The sequence below is a fragment of the Rattus rattus genome, chromosome 2 (genome assembly GCF_011064425.1).
Source record: "Rattus rattus isolate New Zealand chromosome 2, Rrattus_CSIRO_v1, whole genome shotgun sequence".
In the NCBI taxonomy this organism is placed as follows: Eukaryota; Metazoa; Chordata; class Mammalia; order Rodentia; family Muridae; genus Rattus; species Rattus rattus.
This window is the reverse complement of record NC_046155.1, coordinates 133,678,504-133,694,747: the sequence shown is the minus strand read 5'-3', so window position 1 is coordinate 133,694,747 and position 16,244 is coordinate 133,678,504. Positions and strand designations below refer to the sequence as shown.

Sequence of the window (16,244 nt, the reverse complement as noted above, 5' to 3'; positions counted from 1 at the left end):
ATTATTAATGCGGTGGCTATGTACACATCCCTGACACACAGGGTGAGAGGACAACTGTGTGGAGTTACTGCTCTCCTCCCACATTTACACAGGTTCTGAAGGATAAGCTTAGGCTGGCAGGTTTGCACAGCCAGTGCCCTGACTGCTGAGCTAGGCCAACTAGCAGATTTGTCCAGAGGTATGATAGTAATATACAGCCATCTGTGTTGGCATTCTCAAGTTTTTAGACTTCTGAAAACCCAATTTTCATTATTTTGAAACAGTACACAAGGGAACACAATGTCACTTAGCATGCAGTGACACTCTGCATGTGACTGCTAAGCATCTAAGGCGTGGTCACTTCTTAAACTAGGGATGGAATCTGTCTAGTTCACCAAAAGGGAAAAGCCTCTCACACTACAGATCACAGCTTAGTTAAACTAGCCAGTGGGCTCACCCCCACCCCGCTTTTGTGTTCTACAACTCAAACACAGTTTTGTTATTTTAAGCAAACTTGGATTCCTCCTTAGATAGCTGTTTCCCAGCAGGTTCCTCCCAGGGTTACATCATTCCCCTGATTCTGTCATACATGAGCAGCCTCTTGGTCCTGAGTTTACTAGCTCTGGGTGATCAGTGTTGGTTGGTATTACCATGTGGCTATGTGGATTTGATAGATAAAACTGTATTTTCTTTTAACTGTGTCCTTTCATGTATGAATATTTAGATAAACAATTTCTGGTTGTGCCAGTGGCTTAGGTTTCTACTCCTTGCTGGCTTCCTGGTGTAGCTTTGCCTTTTCAGTAAGTGGTGACAGTTCTCCCTTATTGTCAGACCTAAACCTTTAGTTGCTTTTGATTTTGTTTGCAGCATAGCTCACCTGCCATTCTTGCCTTAGGTCTTGGGCCCTTCTGATGAGCTCTGTAACCAGAGCATCCTATAGCCCAGTCCACTCTTCTTTCTTCCCCACCAAGCCCCAACATCCCTAGAATAAGCTGCTGGACAAGCTCTCATCGCTGACACTGTCATTGTCCCACACAAGTAGAATATCCCACACCATCATGTTTCCAGCCCCCCTTCCTGCTTCACAACTTTCAAGGACTCCACTCCAGCCCTGCATTCTGGAAAGCTCCTGGACACACTCACCACACCTCACACAAAGGAGGCCTTGCTGCTCATGGCACTTAACTCTGCCAGGAATGCCTTTCTTCTTTTTTAGGCACTAGAGAACCATAGTTTGGATGATGGTTTGGAGCCTAGCTCCACACTCATCAAGGTGGAAGACGATGGGGTATGAGTTACATTAGCTTCTATGGTTTGTTTTCCAAGGGAAAAATGGAGTGTTGCCCTCTTAAGAGCTGTGAAGCAAGGTACACTCTCAGTCATCAGGGGGCACTGCTACCCACCTAGCCACCTGCTAGGCTGTGACTTGCTGAAGCCTTTTACTACTGTGGCTGTCTGAAAGCAGGGCCTGGCATACATTCAGTGCTTAGCAGCATCTTCTGAGTATGAGTGAATGCTTTACCAGGAGCCAAATGGCCACCTTACACACCTTGGCGTCCTGTCACACACGGAGAAAGAACACACAGAGGGAGAGAGTACAGAGTGCACAGTGAGCAAATCCACTTCTTCCAATTCTTTTCCTCATCTCCTCTATTGGATGATTTGGAAAAGCAGCTATCACTAATTTAGGCAGCTTCTAATCCTATATCAGCTTTTAAATTGTTTTTAAGGAAACGATGAGTCTTGTCTTACGAGGTCAGGAAAAACCATTTTCCTGCTATCTGTTCTCTTCCTCACTGGGAGCAATCATGGCCATGGTTCTTCCTTCGGGGAACTTCATGTGAACAGCAGCTACAGACCCTGACCAGGATGCTAAAATCCCTCCCCATGCTTATGGCTGGCACTGCACTAAGGTCCAGGGAACAATATTACACAGGGGGAAGAGAGCATCATACAGGGCCCAGCAGCAGCATCTAACAGGAATGAAAATAAAGTTCTCACCTGACCTGCTCTAGCAGAAGCAGGTGGTTTCTCTGAGAAAGTGCCAAAGACTTAAAGGGGAAGCAGGCATATGCAAGGAAAAGTGGACCACGATGGAAGGGGCTTCACGATGACCTCTGGGGTTAAGCTTCTAAGCTCAGAGAGCCCAACCAAGAAGGGAGAGGGGCTGCTGCATAGAGCTGTGGCTGCAGGGCTCAAAGGACCAGCTGCTGTGATGAGTATGGGACAGACTGAGAATATTCTTTGCAGAGAAATAAGAAGTCCCTACTGGATTTAATTTCCATTTCTACTTAGAAGTGTCACATTATTTGGAGACCAGGTGGGGACAGGGCAATATAATGTGAAGAAGATCAATCCAGACTTGGTGAGGAAAGAGGTTTCCCCCCAAGGAGTGGGAAAAAGAAGAATGCAGAAGCTCAAGCAATAGGCCACATCTCAGGAGAGGACAAAAGTGGGTACACAGTCTGGAGACTCCTGCACGGCACTCGTAGACTACAGGGCCACTGGCAGATGTGCCTGGACATTACGTGGAGGATGTGCTATGCGCTGACGCCTCAGCCTTACAGTGATGACCACGGCAGGAGTTTCCTTCTTACTTAACCTTTCCAAACTTGCTTTACAATTTGCCGTGAGAGGGATGAGGAGGCGCATTCTCCGAATCTCGTTTCAGTAGGGTAATGTTCTCACAGAACAACACAAACAGCACCACACTGGTCCTGCAGCACTGAATGAGAACTCAGAAGTGGAAGCACAACGTAAAAGCTGTGTATGTGACCCAGCAGTGCCCAGCCATGAGGAAAGAAGGGAAGTTTGGGCAACCTTTGTGGGGAAGAGCAATGATATTGTACATTCTCATGCACAAACACTAATTCTGGACAGATTGATGATCCAAGTACCACAAAATCTTGAGAAGAAGATGCAGGTGAGTAATGACCCTACACCATGAAGTGTTTACTAACCAAGATCCAACAGACACAAACCAGAAGGTAAAAGCAAGATAGAATGTGTCCAGTGTATGGTGAGAGCAATAGGAGGAACGTGGAAACGCTACAAGCTAGAAGAAAGGTTTCCACCCGGAGCTAACAAAGGTAGGCACCTGAGCAAGCCTCACCTGGGCAAGGGAGGAAGACAAGGACAGGCTCAGGCTTGCCACAGTTTGATATTCGGATGTCTTCTTGGGAGGGGCAAGCACATCACACAAGGACGAGCCAGCCAGCTGGCAATACCCTGCTGAGAAGTGGGGGGAGGGCACTGTCCCATCTAGGCCCAGGAGGGCACAAGAAGGAACTGTAGGTCTTGGAGGACAATGTATCGGCATCCGTAAGTGCTGTTTGACTTGGCAGTGCTTCTAGGGGTTAAAGGAGAAACTCTGACAAGGGTGGGCTTTGCTTTTTTTTTTTTTTTTTTTTTTTAAAGAAAAGACCAGTCAAGGACTCTCCCTGCTATACTGGCCCTAGCAAAAAATGTAACAATTTCAAATGCCTCACAATGGAAGCTAAGTGCAAATCAATTGCACCCAAACAGTAGAATCTCAGGCTTAACTATGTCCTGATAAGGAATTATCTCAAGGAAGCTGTTGGGTGACAGAAGTCAGGACACTGACATAACATTAAACAGAGGAGTGGGCCGGCTAGAAAGAAGGGCTAGAAACCACTTAGGCCTTGGTGCACAAAAGTCAACAAAAGCCAGTTTCTGGAAGGAGAATCTGGTACTGAAGAACAGCTAGTGGCCACCTCCAGGCACTGACAATAGAATATTTACTCTGGGTTTTAAGCAGGTAGATTATGCACCACCTTCTCAAAAGTCTGCTGAGAAAATTTTATGCTTTCTAAAATACTAAAATGAGCAAAGTTGAAAGAATGTCCAAATGGTAACATATTTATTTGAGCAGCTACTCTACTGAAGATAACAGGGTAAGACTGAACGTACTTCTAACAAAACTCACTGCGGTTGCTTTCTGTAGTAGTAACGATTACTTTAGATATTACCTGTGGGACTGGGCACCCAACTCTACAAATGCACGAAATTGTGCAGTGTGGACTCAGGAATGGCAGAGTTCCCTGAGTGCATGTGCGTATACACACACACACACACACACACACACACACAGACACACACACACACACACACACACAGACACACACACAGACAGACAGGCATACACACATACACAGACAGACACACACACACACACACACAGACACACACACACACACAGACACACACACACACACACACACACACAGACACGTATGTGCACACACACACACACACACACACACACACACACACACACACACAGAGGCACAGAAGACGACGTACTTTTCTTAAAAGTTTTAAGGCTTGAACCTTAGGCTTCACGCAGGCTGGATACACAGTCTGCCCCACAGCCGCCTTCTGCCCTTTAGGATGTAAATGATCATCACGGGGTGGGGGAGAGAGCGCTGCTTAGGACCTGTAGCCCGTAGGTCAACTGTGACTCTGCAGTGGATTGTCCCTCTCCCTTATCACTCACTAACATATACATAGACGTGGGACTGGAGCATAGCCACAGCTGTGACATGTTTTCTATGACTGCTCACACACTACCACTGATAGGACAAAAATATGTCATAAAGTTGAGGGAAAAACAGCTGTGGCAGAACAGTTGTGTCACATGTAGACTAAAAACTGCATGAAGCACAATTCCTACAAGTGTGCTACAAGTATCCAGAGGACTAAGCACCCAGGATCACTCAGGCCCAGGGACCCTTCTGAGTAGGGGCAGGCAAGAGTTGTGCAGGTCCAACGGGATGTGATGTCGGTCGGGAACTTATCTAAAGATGTGCTTTGTTTTAAGGAGATAATACTCATGTGTCTGGACTCTGTCCATAGCCAATGACTTAGGGCACATTAGTCCTATTTGAGGCCACTGGGACACATGATTACTCTTGGGCTTGGATTTAGCCTTATCTTGGAGTCAGACTCTGATGGTAGCCTTAGCATTCATACAGTCCCATAACTCACACAGCCTTTCTGAGGGCTGTGGAATTGCTAATGCCTTCTGTACTTTAGAAGGCAAGCAAGTCTTGTAACAAAGTATACTCCTAGAATGAAACAAATAACTGCTGATGAGCAATCCAGGGCCTAGAGTGGCCCAGACAAGCTGTTCTACACCCTACTATAATGTAGACAGAAGGGATATCTATACACACACACATACACACATACACACACACACACACACACACACACCTCATAGGAACACGCACAATCCCCCTCCCATCTTCAGGGCAAGAATGAAATTGAAATTCACTGGCAAGAGGAGTCAATTGAGAAGATTAGTGTCAAAGTCTTATAGAAATGTCTAGTTTTCTGAAGCAGACACATAAAATGGCAAATGCAGTCACCAACCAAGTCTGTCTACAGAATCAGAGCTCAGATAAGAGCAGCCTTTTTGCATATGTAGACACACTGTAGGATATCGAAAAGAACAACAAGAAGAAAAGGAAGTAAGAAGGAAAGGTTAGGAAGATATGAAGGATAGGAAAAGTCAAAAATGTTTAAAGGGACCTATGCTAGGCTCCTCTGCTTGAGCAATTTCCAAAAAGGGAAACCTGGGCAGCTCCCCCACGGCAGGCACCACAACTACTTCTGCTTCTGACACCCAAGGGCAACTGGCCCCAATAAGGGCTCTCAGTTGAAGTAACCTGGGGTGGCCTGACCATCTGCAGGAACTACATGTGCCAGAGTAAAACCCACTCAACAACTCAAAAAACTCAGTGTTTTGTTGTCAAACACCTTTGCAAAGAGGAGCAGATAAGACACTGAACAGCAATGCAAGCCAACTATTAAAATCCACGTGCAAACAAACGTGCACAAGTGCGCTTTCCACAAACGCCATTACAATTTTCTCCTCGCATCCAGTGAACTCACCTCCGTGTTCCAGAAACACTCGAACACACCTCTCCTTTCCTCTTGCTGCAGAGAAATGGAGCAAGGTCCAGCCATTGGCATCTCGGCCATTTGGGGAATAGCCTTGTTCCAACATCTTTCGTACTGTGTGAACATCCCCGGCCGCCACTGCAGCCTGAATCTGCAGTTCTTCCTGGAGCTCAGGGTTCCTCCGGCAGTGGTGGTGTAACATCCTAGCAGAGTCTGCTTTTCACCAACCAGACATTAGGTCACGGGAGGCAGCCTTTCGGGAAGGGAGAGCACATGCAATTTAGAATCTGTGGATCTTCATGCTGTGCTCACTGACCACCACACAACTGTTCGCTCCTAAATCAGTATAGACATGGAGAGCAGCTCAACAAGACTGGCTAGCAGGCATCTGCTTAGACCTAAATTTCCCATAGCTGCATTAAGGCTATAAATTAATTGAAAGAGAAAGCGGGGCAGAAAACACCCACTTAACAGAAAAATCTTTTCTGCAGTCTTTTTGAAAACTTGAAACTCCATTGGTCACGACAGCTCTCTCCTGGTAAAGTGGACGGTGGTCTCAGGACGCTAAGATGGCTGCAGTAGGACCAGTCTTAGGAAGTCTGACTTACACGATGCACCACCCCGACGGAAGTCACAAACTACTCAAGGATTTTATCACAGTCTGAGTCAATAAATATGGAATAGCAAAAAACAGCCCATGAAAGCCTGGAGGAGGAACTGAAAAGGAGGGGCTGTCTCTAGGCCAAGTCTCTCACCCAATCCACATCAGCATCTTATTTTTAATACAAGGTAACAAAGCTGGGGTAGCAGCTGAGCGAAGGAACTGGATAAAAGAGATTATATTTACACATGTGCGTGTGTTTCTCAGTTTTCCTACTTCGGCTATCTGATCACGATGTTTGTCTTCTCTTCCGCTGTCATATTCTTTTAAAACATTTTTTTTCTAATTTCAGTACCAGAAGTTTTATTTCATAAATACACAAAATAGCATGCTAAGCAACCTGTGGATTGACCACATGAAATGATGTCAATGAACACTAGTGCTAAGGACCCCACACCTTCTGCAAGTCATGGAGAAGTGTGTCCTCAAACCCAGCAGACAAGAAGCTTGTCCATGCACACAGGGAAGCCCAAAGTAACATGGCTACTTCTCATGTGGGGGTACAAGCCTGTCTGCATACTTTGAAGCATTTGAGATAGACAGAGAAAGCCAGACTGACAAGATCTTAGAAGACATTCCAAATGGGCTGCTTTGTCAGAAGCAATTAGACTAATCTCCTGGTTGGTAACCTCCATTTCTATAAGTAAATTTGCTTGAAAGAAAAAAAAAGTGATAAAGTCCTTTGAAGATATTCTGTTCTCATATGTAGGTTAGACATCCGAGGATAATTTCGAAACTAATACTTTTTCTTACAAAATTTCTCATCATGAACTACACACAAGAAAAGTAAGCCTACCTTGGTGGAGCCAAAACAGGCTGGGAACACAAACATCTGATGTGCTTTTACATATAATAATGACATCATTATAGTCTCAGCGATATCGCCCAGTGATATAATTTAAAAGTATCAAGCTATTACCTCAAATAGCTGTTTCCTCAGAGAAAATTGGGAAATGAGAAATTTCTTGATAATTTGTTCTCTTAATAAGCAAGTTTCCTTTTGATTCTTCACTTAATTACTTCCTTGAAATTCAGTCTCTTGGCTTAGAAATTTAACATAAAAAAAATACCTTTCAGAATGGGTTTCATGTTAGTTTCAGTGCTATAAGAGACTATAACAAAACTTACCAGCACACATTAATGGAACCCCTTTCTGTCCACTCAGACCATCATCTTTAGCAGAACGATTCTGAAGCTCTGATTTATTTTACTATTCTTTTTGAGTCAGTCTTATTTAGCTCTGCCTGGCCTCCCAACTTCCTATGTAGCCCAGGTTGGCCTTGAGCTCTTGATCCTCCCATCTCTAGCTACCAAGTGTTGAGTCACAGATACGTGTCGCCATGTTGGCTCAGAGTGAGTTCTGTGGGTGGTGTAAGTGTGGAGATACACTAAGGCGCCCTCCTCTGTAGCTCTCCCTTACTCTTTTAGAGAGAGTACCTCACTGAACCTCGGCTTTACCATTTCTGCTAGACAGGCTAGATAAGCCGTCATGATCCTCCTTGTCTCTGCACTCTGGTGCTGGGGTGACAAGTGTATATCCCATGGAATCCCATGGAAGTGTCCATCCCTGACTTTTCCCTGAGTAGATGGGGATCTAAACTCAATCTTCATGCCTGTGCTAAAGCACTTTACCCACTAAGCCTTTCCCAGGCCCCACAGGTGTGTTTAATAGGAAATTATCTTGGCATTTATAAATAGGTCTCCTCTATAGGAAAAAGACTGAAACAACATCAAAAGAAACCCAGGTTTTTCTTTCAGTACCTGCTACATTAGTTTATTCTTTAAATCACTATTTTGCCCATTCATTTCTGTGCAAGTCTATTCTATTAGACTAGGGCCTGAACTCAGAGCCTTAAGCCTGCTAAATGCACTCTATTACTAAGCTATAGCCCCAACCAACTCATTAACAGATTTCAAGAAGAAAAATAAAAGTTAAACAGGAATTTCCTCAAAATAGCCTAGGAGGCTGATGATCCTGGGTCATCTTACCTTATAGAAGAATGTCTCTTCTCTCGGTGGACAGGTTGTCTAATAACCATGGCGTGCATGCAGCATGGTAGGAAGGGTTCCCAGTGTACCCCGGCCTCAGGGGAGTAGTCTTCTTCACCTAAAAACAAACCAATCACAATCATGGGCTTTCCTAAAGTAAGAGAGAAAGCACTGCTATCTGCAGTCTACTCTCTGATTATACTTTCTGACTTTATGTTTCAGGAGTTTACAACAAACTCACAGAAGGACTCAGAGAAGGTTTTGGAGCACATGATCTTGTTGCTTACAACAATCTCTAAGACACAATCAAATATGATTTTTTGAGAGTCTGTGCTGCCCCCACCCCAAGCTTCTTAAAAAACAGTAAATAAAGAAAATAACAAATCCCACATTTGGAATTTGGCTACAAGCTAAGAATCTTGTCTTTTCTGCTGAGAATATCTCTCAGGCCTGCTTCCTTTACTTTTTAAGGATACCATCAGTCACCTGCTCTTTTTAAAGAGAACTAAAAGGGGAAAAAATGTGTGCATTCAACACAGCAGCTGCCCGGGGCCAAGTGTAAAGTAGGTGAGTAAATGGGGCTTATGCCTTTGAATGGTGGCTCTTCCTATGCCTTCCAGGCACCCAGTAAAAACATTTACATACACACAACAAGCTAGTTAAAACATTAACTAGCCAGAGGTTTTACTACCTTCTCTACTGAATTCTTAAAGAACAAAACAATAAAAACCCCACAATATCAAAAGGAAATCACTCTAGCAATTAACCTACTGGGAGATCCGACACCCTTTCTGGAGGTGGGGGGCTGAGCCTTTAGAAGTTAAAGGTTCAGACATGGAAATGGACAGGCCATCTGATGAGCTGACCTGTGCAGGGCAAGAGGGGCAACAGGGGCTGATGGCTGTGCAAGGGGACATTAGAACAGTTCCCATCTGCCTTTTCTGCACTTGATGTTTTATTTTCCCCTTTCTGAGGCCTTTAAGACAGGCAAAGATGTTGGCCTGCACACAGAACTGAAGTCTGAGTGCAAACTGTGCCTATTATTTTCAAATAAATGGAGTAGACACGGTCAGAACAACTCCTTCAAAGCCAAGTACAAATACCACAGAAGAAACCTTGCAGAAACTAAGACTGAGGCAGGAAGTCTACAGCATGAACCTGGAGCATCTTACAGTGCCCGAAGGCAAGGAAGTGCTCAAAGAAAGCCACAGCCACAGGCACAAAGGAGCCAACTTCAGAGCTCTCAAGGACCAGAGACCACTGATCACTTCTCTCCATAATGGCATGCGTCTACATGCAAGAGCAAACAGCATCATGTGGTACCCAGCACTAAGCCCACCAGGTTCCTGGCTGGGGTCACACAGACCATCCTGGGTAAAACCATTGTGGGGAAGAACCTGGCGGGCAGGAGCAGGGAGGGCAGTGAGAGTTAAACAGAAGACAAAATATACAGGTATGAAGTTGTCAAAAACAAATTTAGTTTCTAAAAATGAAAACCAAATCAAACACCTTACTTCTAAGTGTGTCTTCAGTATTCTCTGCCTCCCTAGGGTCATGAAAATGTCCCAATGTGGCTTCAAGCCATTAAGAGTCCTTGCAGACTTCCAGTGGTCTCCAAATGCCTATCACCACACTTCCACAGAGACTGCTGGGCATGACAGAGAGGAGACACGAGAGGTGGGACTGAAGAAAGGATGAAAATATGTGTACTAATTATACTAGGCAGTGTGTTAAGAGATAAAAGGATCAAATTAATTCTCCATGCAAGAAAGGTAATAATGTAACAGTTCCCCCATAAGTGACTTTAATAGAACAAGGAGATAGCCCCTAAGTGCCTAATGTGTGTGCAGCACAGCTCACAGCTTCCTAGAAGACAGTCCTGTACATTTAAAATAACATTTAAAAATATTTCTAATTTTTTTAAAAAAAATTTTGTTTATATCTGAGTGCCTACATTGTAAGTAGGTGCACACATGAGTGTGGTGCTAGAGGACACCAGAAGGTGGTTTCAGATCCTCTGGTACTGGAGTTACAGACAGTTGTGTGTAACCCTGTGGGTGCTGAGAACTGAACTAGGTCCTCTGCAAGAGAAAGACATTTCTCTGACAGCTTCTTAAAATGACACTTTTAAGGATATGAGATATTTTAGGATTTTTTTTCCTCTTCTGATAATACCAAGGACTTATAGATAATCATAGATTTTTTTTTAAGTGCACAGTCACTCTTTGCATGCATGTGCTACAACAGCATCATTGAGGAAACACACGTGTATGCCCTGTACACTTAATCTCTGTTGTCTGCACCATTGTAAATTATACAGGGCAATGATTAAAGTGCCCCAAAGTCCAAGGTATCAGACTAGAAGTGAATTTCCTCTTGGTGTTACTTAGAGACATATAAAATAAAGAGAAAAAAAGGCACCATGGTCCTTAAGGACAAACACAACCTCAGCAGCCAAGATACCTATTAAGAAAAAAACAAGAAAAGCCACTGATGGGAAAGAAAGAGCCTGGTTTCCTGCAGGGAATGCAAGTTCAAAGGACTCTTGACAAAGGAGAAATGTCCTAAACAATACACAATTGATGGAAGCTTCTCTTAAATTAATGATGGGTGGAGAATCTAGCAATTACTGATACCAGACCCACTAGAAATTACATTCTGGGTTTTAGTCAGAAAAAAAGTAAATAATAAACAAAGATGGAAGACTTTAGAGGTGTAAAAATGACTCATTTCCCAAATGTGTCTCGTTTTCTTAAGTGGTCTTAGTTCTTAATACAATGCTTACATTTTGCCAAAATTATTTTCTCCACTGTACTAAAGTCAAAAGATAACAACAACCCAGGTCTCCAAAATACAGTTGACCACATTGGATAGCATTGCCTAATTTCTTTTCAAATGAAATCCATTCAGTTAAGCCCCAAATTTCCTTAATATAGTTAAAAAAAAAAAAAAACTATATTGAGATAATAGACTGAAGTAGAAGGTACCCATAAATGAAGGTATGCTTAAAATTTGCCCAAGAATACATAGCCTTCAACAAGTCTGACCCCTTTTCAATTTCCTTTAGCACAAGAATAGCTATTATTGACTTCTGTATATTATTTTCTTCCCTGTAGGTTTTGTTTCGTTGGGCCTTTGAAGCAGTGCAAGCTGGCGGGCAACCAGAGATCCTCCTGCCTCAGCCTCCCAAGTGTTAAGATTGCAGGCCTGTGCCTAATTCTGCAACTTTTCCCAAGTAACACAAATGAGAATTGTTTCCTGGTCTCAAACCAACAAGAAACAAGGTAACGGTTCCACAAGAAACAAGGAAACGATTTCTGGCTCAAGACAAGAGCATTTGTTTGCAGAGGAGACCAGGAAAGGAAAAGAAAATCGCAACTTTGAAGACATTTCCTCCGAAGAAAAAAAAACTAAAAATTTACCAATGGCTCACAAGCCCCCAGGGTGAAGCCAGATACAGAAAAATATAGTGCCCAATCACAATATATAACATGGCCAACAGGCCTGCTGGGCTCCACTTACACAATCAAGAGCCTTACACCCTAAATAAGGAGGGTATTATTTTAGTATCACCCAACTTACCATAGTGTCCATGTCCCTAAGGAAGGATATCATATTTCCTCCAAATGACTGGACCTCTATGTGACACAAAGATTTATTATCATGTAAAACTATGAATCACATAAATTCTAGCAGAAAACCCAGTGATTTTCCCAAAATGTGGATGAGGTGAGGTGAGTTGAGGTGAGGTGAGTTGAGGTGAGTTGAGGTGAGGTGAGGTGACCAAGAAAAGTTTAGAATCATTTATGTAGCCCCAACTCCAAGTTTAAACCACAGGTATTAGAAAAGCTTTGTCAATAATGTCCTGTTAACGCAGGCATGCCAAGTCAAAGTTAGCAGCCTCAGGCTAGTGCCTCAGAAGTTTCCAAGAATGTATTGAGGGAATGTATTGAGGTGAAAATGAAAAGACAGAAGGTCAGGTTTCAGATAGGCAAACTGTATCTGACTCTATTTACCCATCTCAAGAATGGTATTACTAAGGCTAAATGTTGACACATTAAAGACTACACATACATACTCAAGTCTGTGCACGTGCATACACACACAGGAACAAATAAGACATTATATATTTAGTTTATATACAATGTATACATATAACTAACAGAATTAACTGAATCGCACATCATTTTCAGTATAAAGGACAGAGTAGTCATAATATACTAAAGACCTAGCTAGCACTGACTAGCACCAATTATTCTCCCTTTGTGATATGAATTTGGTTTTGGTTACTAAATAATCAGGTAAACGCCCTCCCATGTCACTCACAATAAAGTTAAGCTGACTGCCAGATATAGAAATACAAACTATTGAGCTGGTCCTGATTAAGTAAATGTAAAAACTAAAGAAAACGTTAAATGTTAAATAACATTCTCAACTATGTTAATTATTACAACTTCCCCACTCCACCTCTCTCTGGGGGGTGGGGTGGAGGGTGGGCATACATCTCTCACTATCTTAGGAAACCCACTGTCAGCTGAGCAGATCCATGTACTCTGACTTAAACGGCAACAATAACCTGGCTGGGAACCAAGACAGAGCAATGTTCTGTCTTTACAAGTCTGACTAGCGATCCTCATTTACAACCTCAGGTAAAAAGAGCCCTCACTTAGGAACACTAGCAAATTAGGTTCACTCTAGAGAAAAATACTCTCTACCCTACCGAGAAGATACAAGATATATACTGCATTCTATCTCTGAAATACAATCCAAATATTTTATTACCAATTTTTTAAAAGTTATACAGTAACCAGAAGGCATCATATTGCTGAGTTCCATATTTAACCACTGAGTCACCTCTCTAGCCCTGAGTTCTGTATTTAAATAATAACAACCACTCTTCAACTTGAGATTTTGCCTTGATATATAAAATTATATATATATATTTTTTTTTCCTCCATAGTACTGTCACTGGTAAATATTAGGAGTTTTTTTCTTTTCTTTTCATTTTGTTTTTTAAAACTGTGTCTTCCTCTGTAGCCAGCCCAGGTTGGCTTCAAATTCTCCATCTTCCTGCCTCAGGGTCCCCATTCCTCAGGCTAGAAAGTATAGCAATTACATACAGTAAGGCATAGTGGCGCAGGCCTTTGATCCCAGCACTGAGGAGGCAGAGGCAGGCAGATCTGAGTTCAAGGCTATCCTGGTCTACAGAGAGTTTCTGTACACAGAGAAACCCTGTCTTAAAGCACCAGAAATTTAAAAAAAAAAGAAGAAAGAAAAAGAAAGTACAACGATTACAGAGAAAACAGAGAGCTAATACGTACTATTTTAAAATTCCATTCATAGCATACTCCTTCTTTGGCGTGTAGTCTCAAGTCTTAAAAATGTGCAAGCCCTCAGAGCCCCTTAAAAATTATCTTTATGTCTTAAGAATCAGTAGAATCAAAGGGGCTTGTGTGTGTTTGTGTGTGTATGTGTGTATGTACACAAACATGCAAAAGACAGGAAATATAAAGGAATAAAAAGTCTACCATTTTGAATATTCTTTGTACTAAAGTTCCAAAAACCATTTGAGATACTAAAATAAATTAGTAACATTTTATGTGATAACAAACGTTATAGATTTGCCCATTAGGCAATCTCTCGGTTGTCCTTTATAATCTCTCCCTCTCGTTTATTTGTATACATGTTCTCTTCATATTAATGTTCTAAACTTACCTTTAGGGCATTTTCGGAGGCAGCAACAAAATAGGCAGCAGAAATCTGAGCACATGACCTAGGTGCTTACATTTCAATCTAGTAAATTCTCTGTAAGGGTTTTAAAATGAGAAAACAAGAATGACCACTGCCAAAAACCAAGCAGCAGATAGCTAAACATACCCAAGCAATACTTTGTTCTAAAATTCCTGACTGTGCCACTATTGTCAAGGGGATACATTGTACAGTTTTATAAGTTCACCTAGAACACCAGAGACGTAGCAAATACTATGTATCACTTTATAACAACTCCAGTGTCCATCCATTTTGTCACAAACACACACACACAAAACCCCATAGGAAACTATATACTTTGTTTCAGGGGCTAATATTGCTTTTATACAGTTTCTGCACTGTTCCCAGTCACTTTTTCCAGTAAAACCAAACCCAATTAGTTTCTTTAAAACCCCTAAGTTTCAGTCCTCCAGTTCACCTTCTGCTACTAAGCCATTATCAGTTAGGTAACTCTTGAAGCTTTCCTGATGGAGGAATAGAGAAAAAAAAATGTACATGGGCAAACCAGTAAATTGTGGTTTAATTAAAAGCAGCATCATTCAGAATTAACAAGCAATTAACATGGAATTGAAGAATTCCTATGAGAGTAAGGAAGGCAAGGAACTACAAAAAGGTCTCCAAGCCTCAGAGCAGAGTAAGTGATACAGTATACCAAAAGATAATGCAAAACACGGAAACACTCTGACCGGGTTCCAGAAGGCAATTCTGGAGTACGGAAGTTATTGAGGTGTTAAGGATCAGGCACGGGCAATGCTTCTGTTTTTGCTAGGAAACTAGGACCTAAGAAAGCTTACATTCCCAGGCAACCACCCTGAAAATAAAGCATTACTTAATGAGGTAGGGGCCAGGAGTAAACAATGGGGGAAGGGAGGTCTGGCTCTTTACCTTTGGAGGGGATGCTGGTCCAAAGCACTCTGCTTATTGCTCCTCTGGTGGGTGGCCAGACCCCTTCTGCTCGGGAGTGTCTTCCAACCAGCTCAAACCTGGAAAACAGAAACCAATCAGTGGTGCAGTGATCCAGGGGTGAGGAGAGGGCTCTGAGGATGGGGGAGCTAAGAAAGGGCTGGAGGGAAGCAAGGGCAGGCAGGCTGGAGCAGGGCTTCTCCCCCAACCCCCACCCACCCAGCCAGCCCCTTCCCCTCGAAGGAGGAAGAAACTGACTTTACCTGTCTCCTCAGCTGCAGCTCCTCTCTCTCCTTTCAGCCTCCTCCACATTCACCAACTTCTCCATTGAAGAAACACCCCAGGCAGGGCCGGACACCGTGTTCCTGATCCTCCTCAGTGCTTCACGGCCCCAGCCCGGTGAGCATCCAGATAGTCGATCAGGCTGGGGGTGGCGGTCTTGGCCTCGGAGCAGCCTCCGGGAAGGGGTGCTGGGAGGAAGTGCCGGCTCGGAGGGGTGGGGGGGCAGTCCCGGTCCAGGGGCTCAGACCAAGGGTCTGCTGCGCGCCGGGCCGGAGGCTTTCAGCTACCGAGGGACTCAAGAGGTCTGGGGACAGAGAGACACCAATCGTACCAGGTCCGAAGTGTCAGCAGCGGGGTGTCCCGACAGGGGGCTTTCGGGATGCACTTTGCACTGGGCCACCCCCGCCCCCTCCTTCCAGCACTTTGGGGTCACTGGGATGGGACCAAGCCTTCGACAACCAATCAGCTGCCGCACTGGAGCCTGCGCTCCAAGCCGTAAACCAGATCCGCGGTGGGTGGGGGTTGGGGTAGGGGGTGGGGGCGACTTGGTTGGTTGGTTGCTTCCTTCTCCTCACCCAGGGGCCCCCACCCCCTGGCTGTCGTAAAGCTGCCCGCGGATTCGCGACAGTTAGAGGAGGCGGGCTGGTAGAAGCTAGGACTCATCTCCGATTGGTCGCTCTCACTTCGTCCCTCCGCTTCCCCGCGGCGGTTTTCGAGGCTCCACCCCCAGCCTGGA

General features: G+C 43.8%; 1 protein-coding gene across 3 annotated transcripts in view; it reads right to left on the bottom strand.

Annotated features, from left to right (window-relative positions):
* The window catches only part of Asb7 (ankyrin repeat and SOCS box containing 7), a 44,473-nt gene extending 28,364 nt beyond the window's left edge, over window positions 1-16,109 (bottom strand). The window contains exons 1-5 of one of the 3 annotated variants that reach the window (XM_032893443.1): window positions 15,490-16,109; window positions 15,209-15,306; window positions 8,555-8,672; window positions 7,485-7,608; window positions 5,896-6,157 (exon numbers count right to left, since the gene is read on the bottom strand). In XM_032893443.1, coding sequence (XP_032749334.1) covers window positions 5,896-6,106 — 211 coding nt within the window. In that variant the 5' untranslated portion in view covers window positions 6,107-6,157; window positions 7,485-7,608; window positions 8,555-8,672; window positions 15,209-15,306; window positions 15,490-16,109. Of the gene's footprint in view, window positions 1-5,895; window positions 6,158-7,484; window positions 7,609-8,554; window positions 8,673-14,269; window positions 14,701-15,208; window positions 15,307-15,489 lie in introns of those variants that run through there. The other 2 variants (XM_032893442.1, XM_032893444.1) reach the window with 2 other exon arrangements.
* Between the last annotated feature and the right edge of the window lie 135 nt (window positions 16,110-16,244).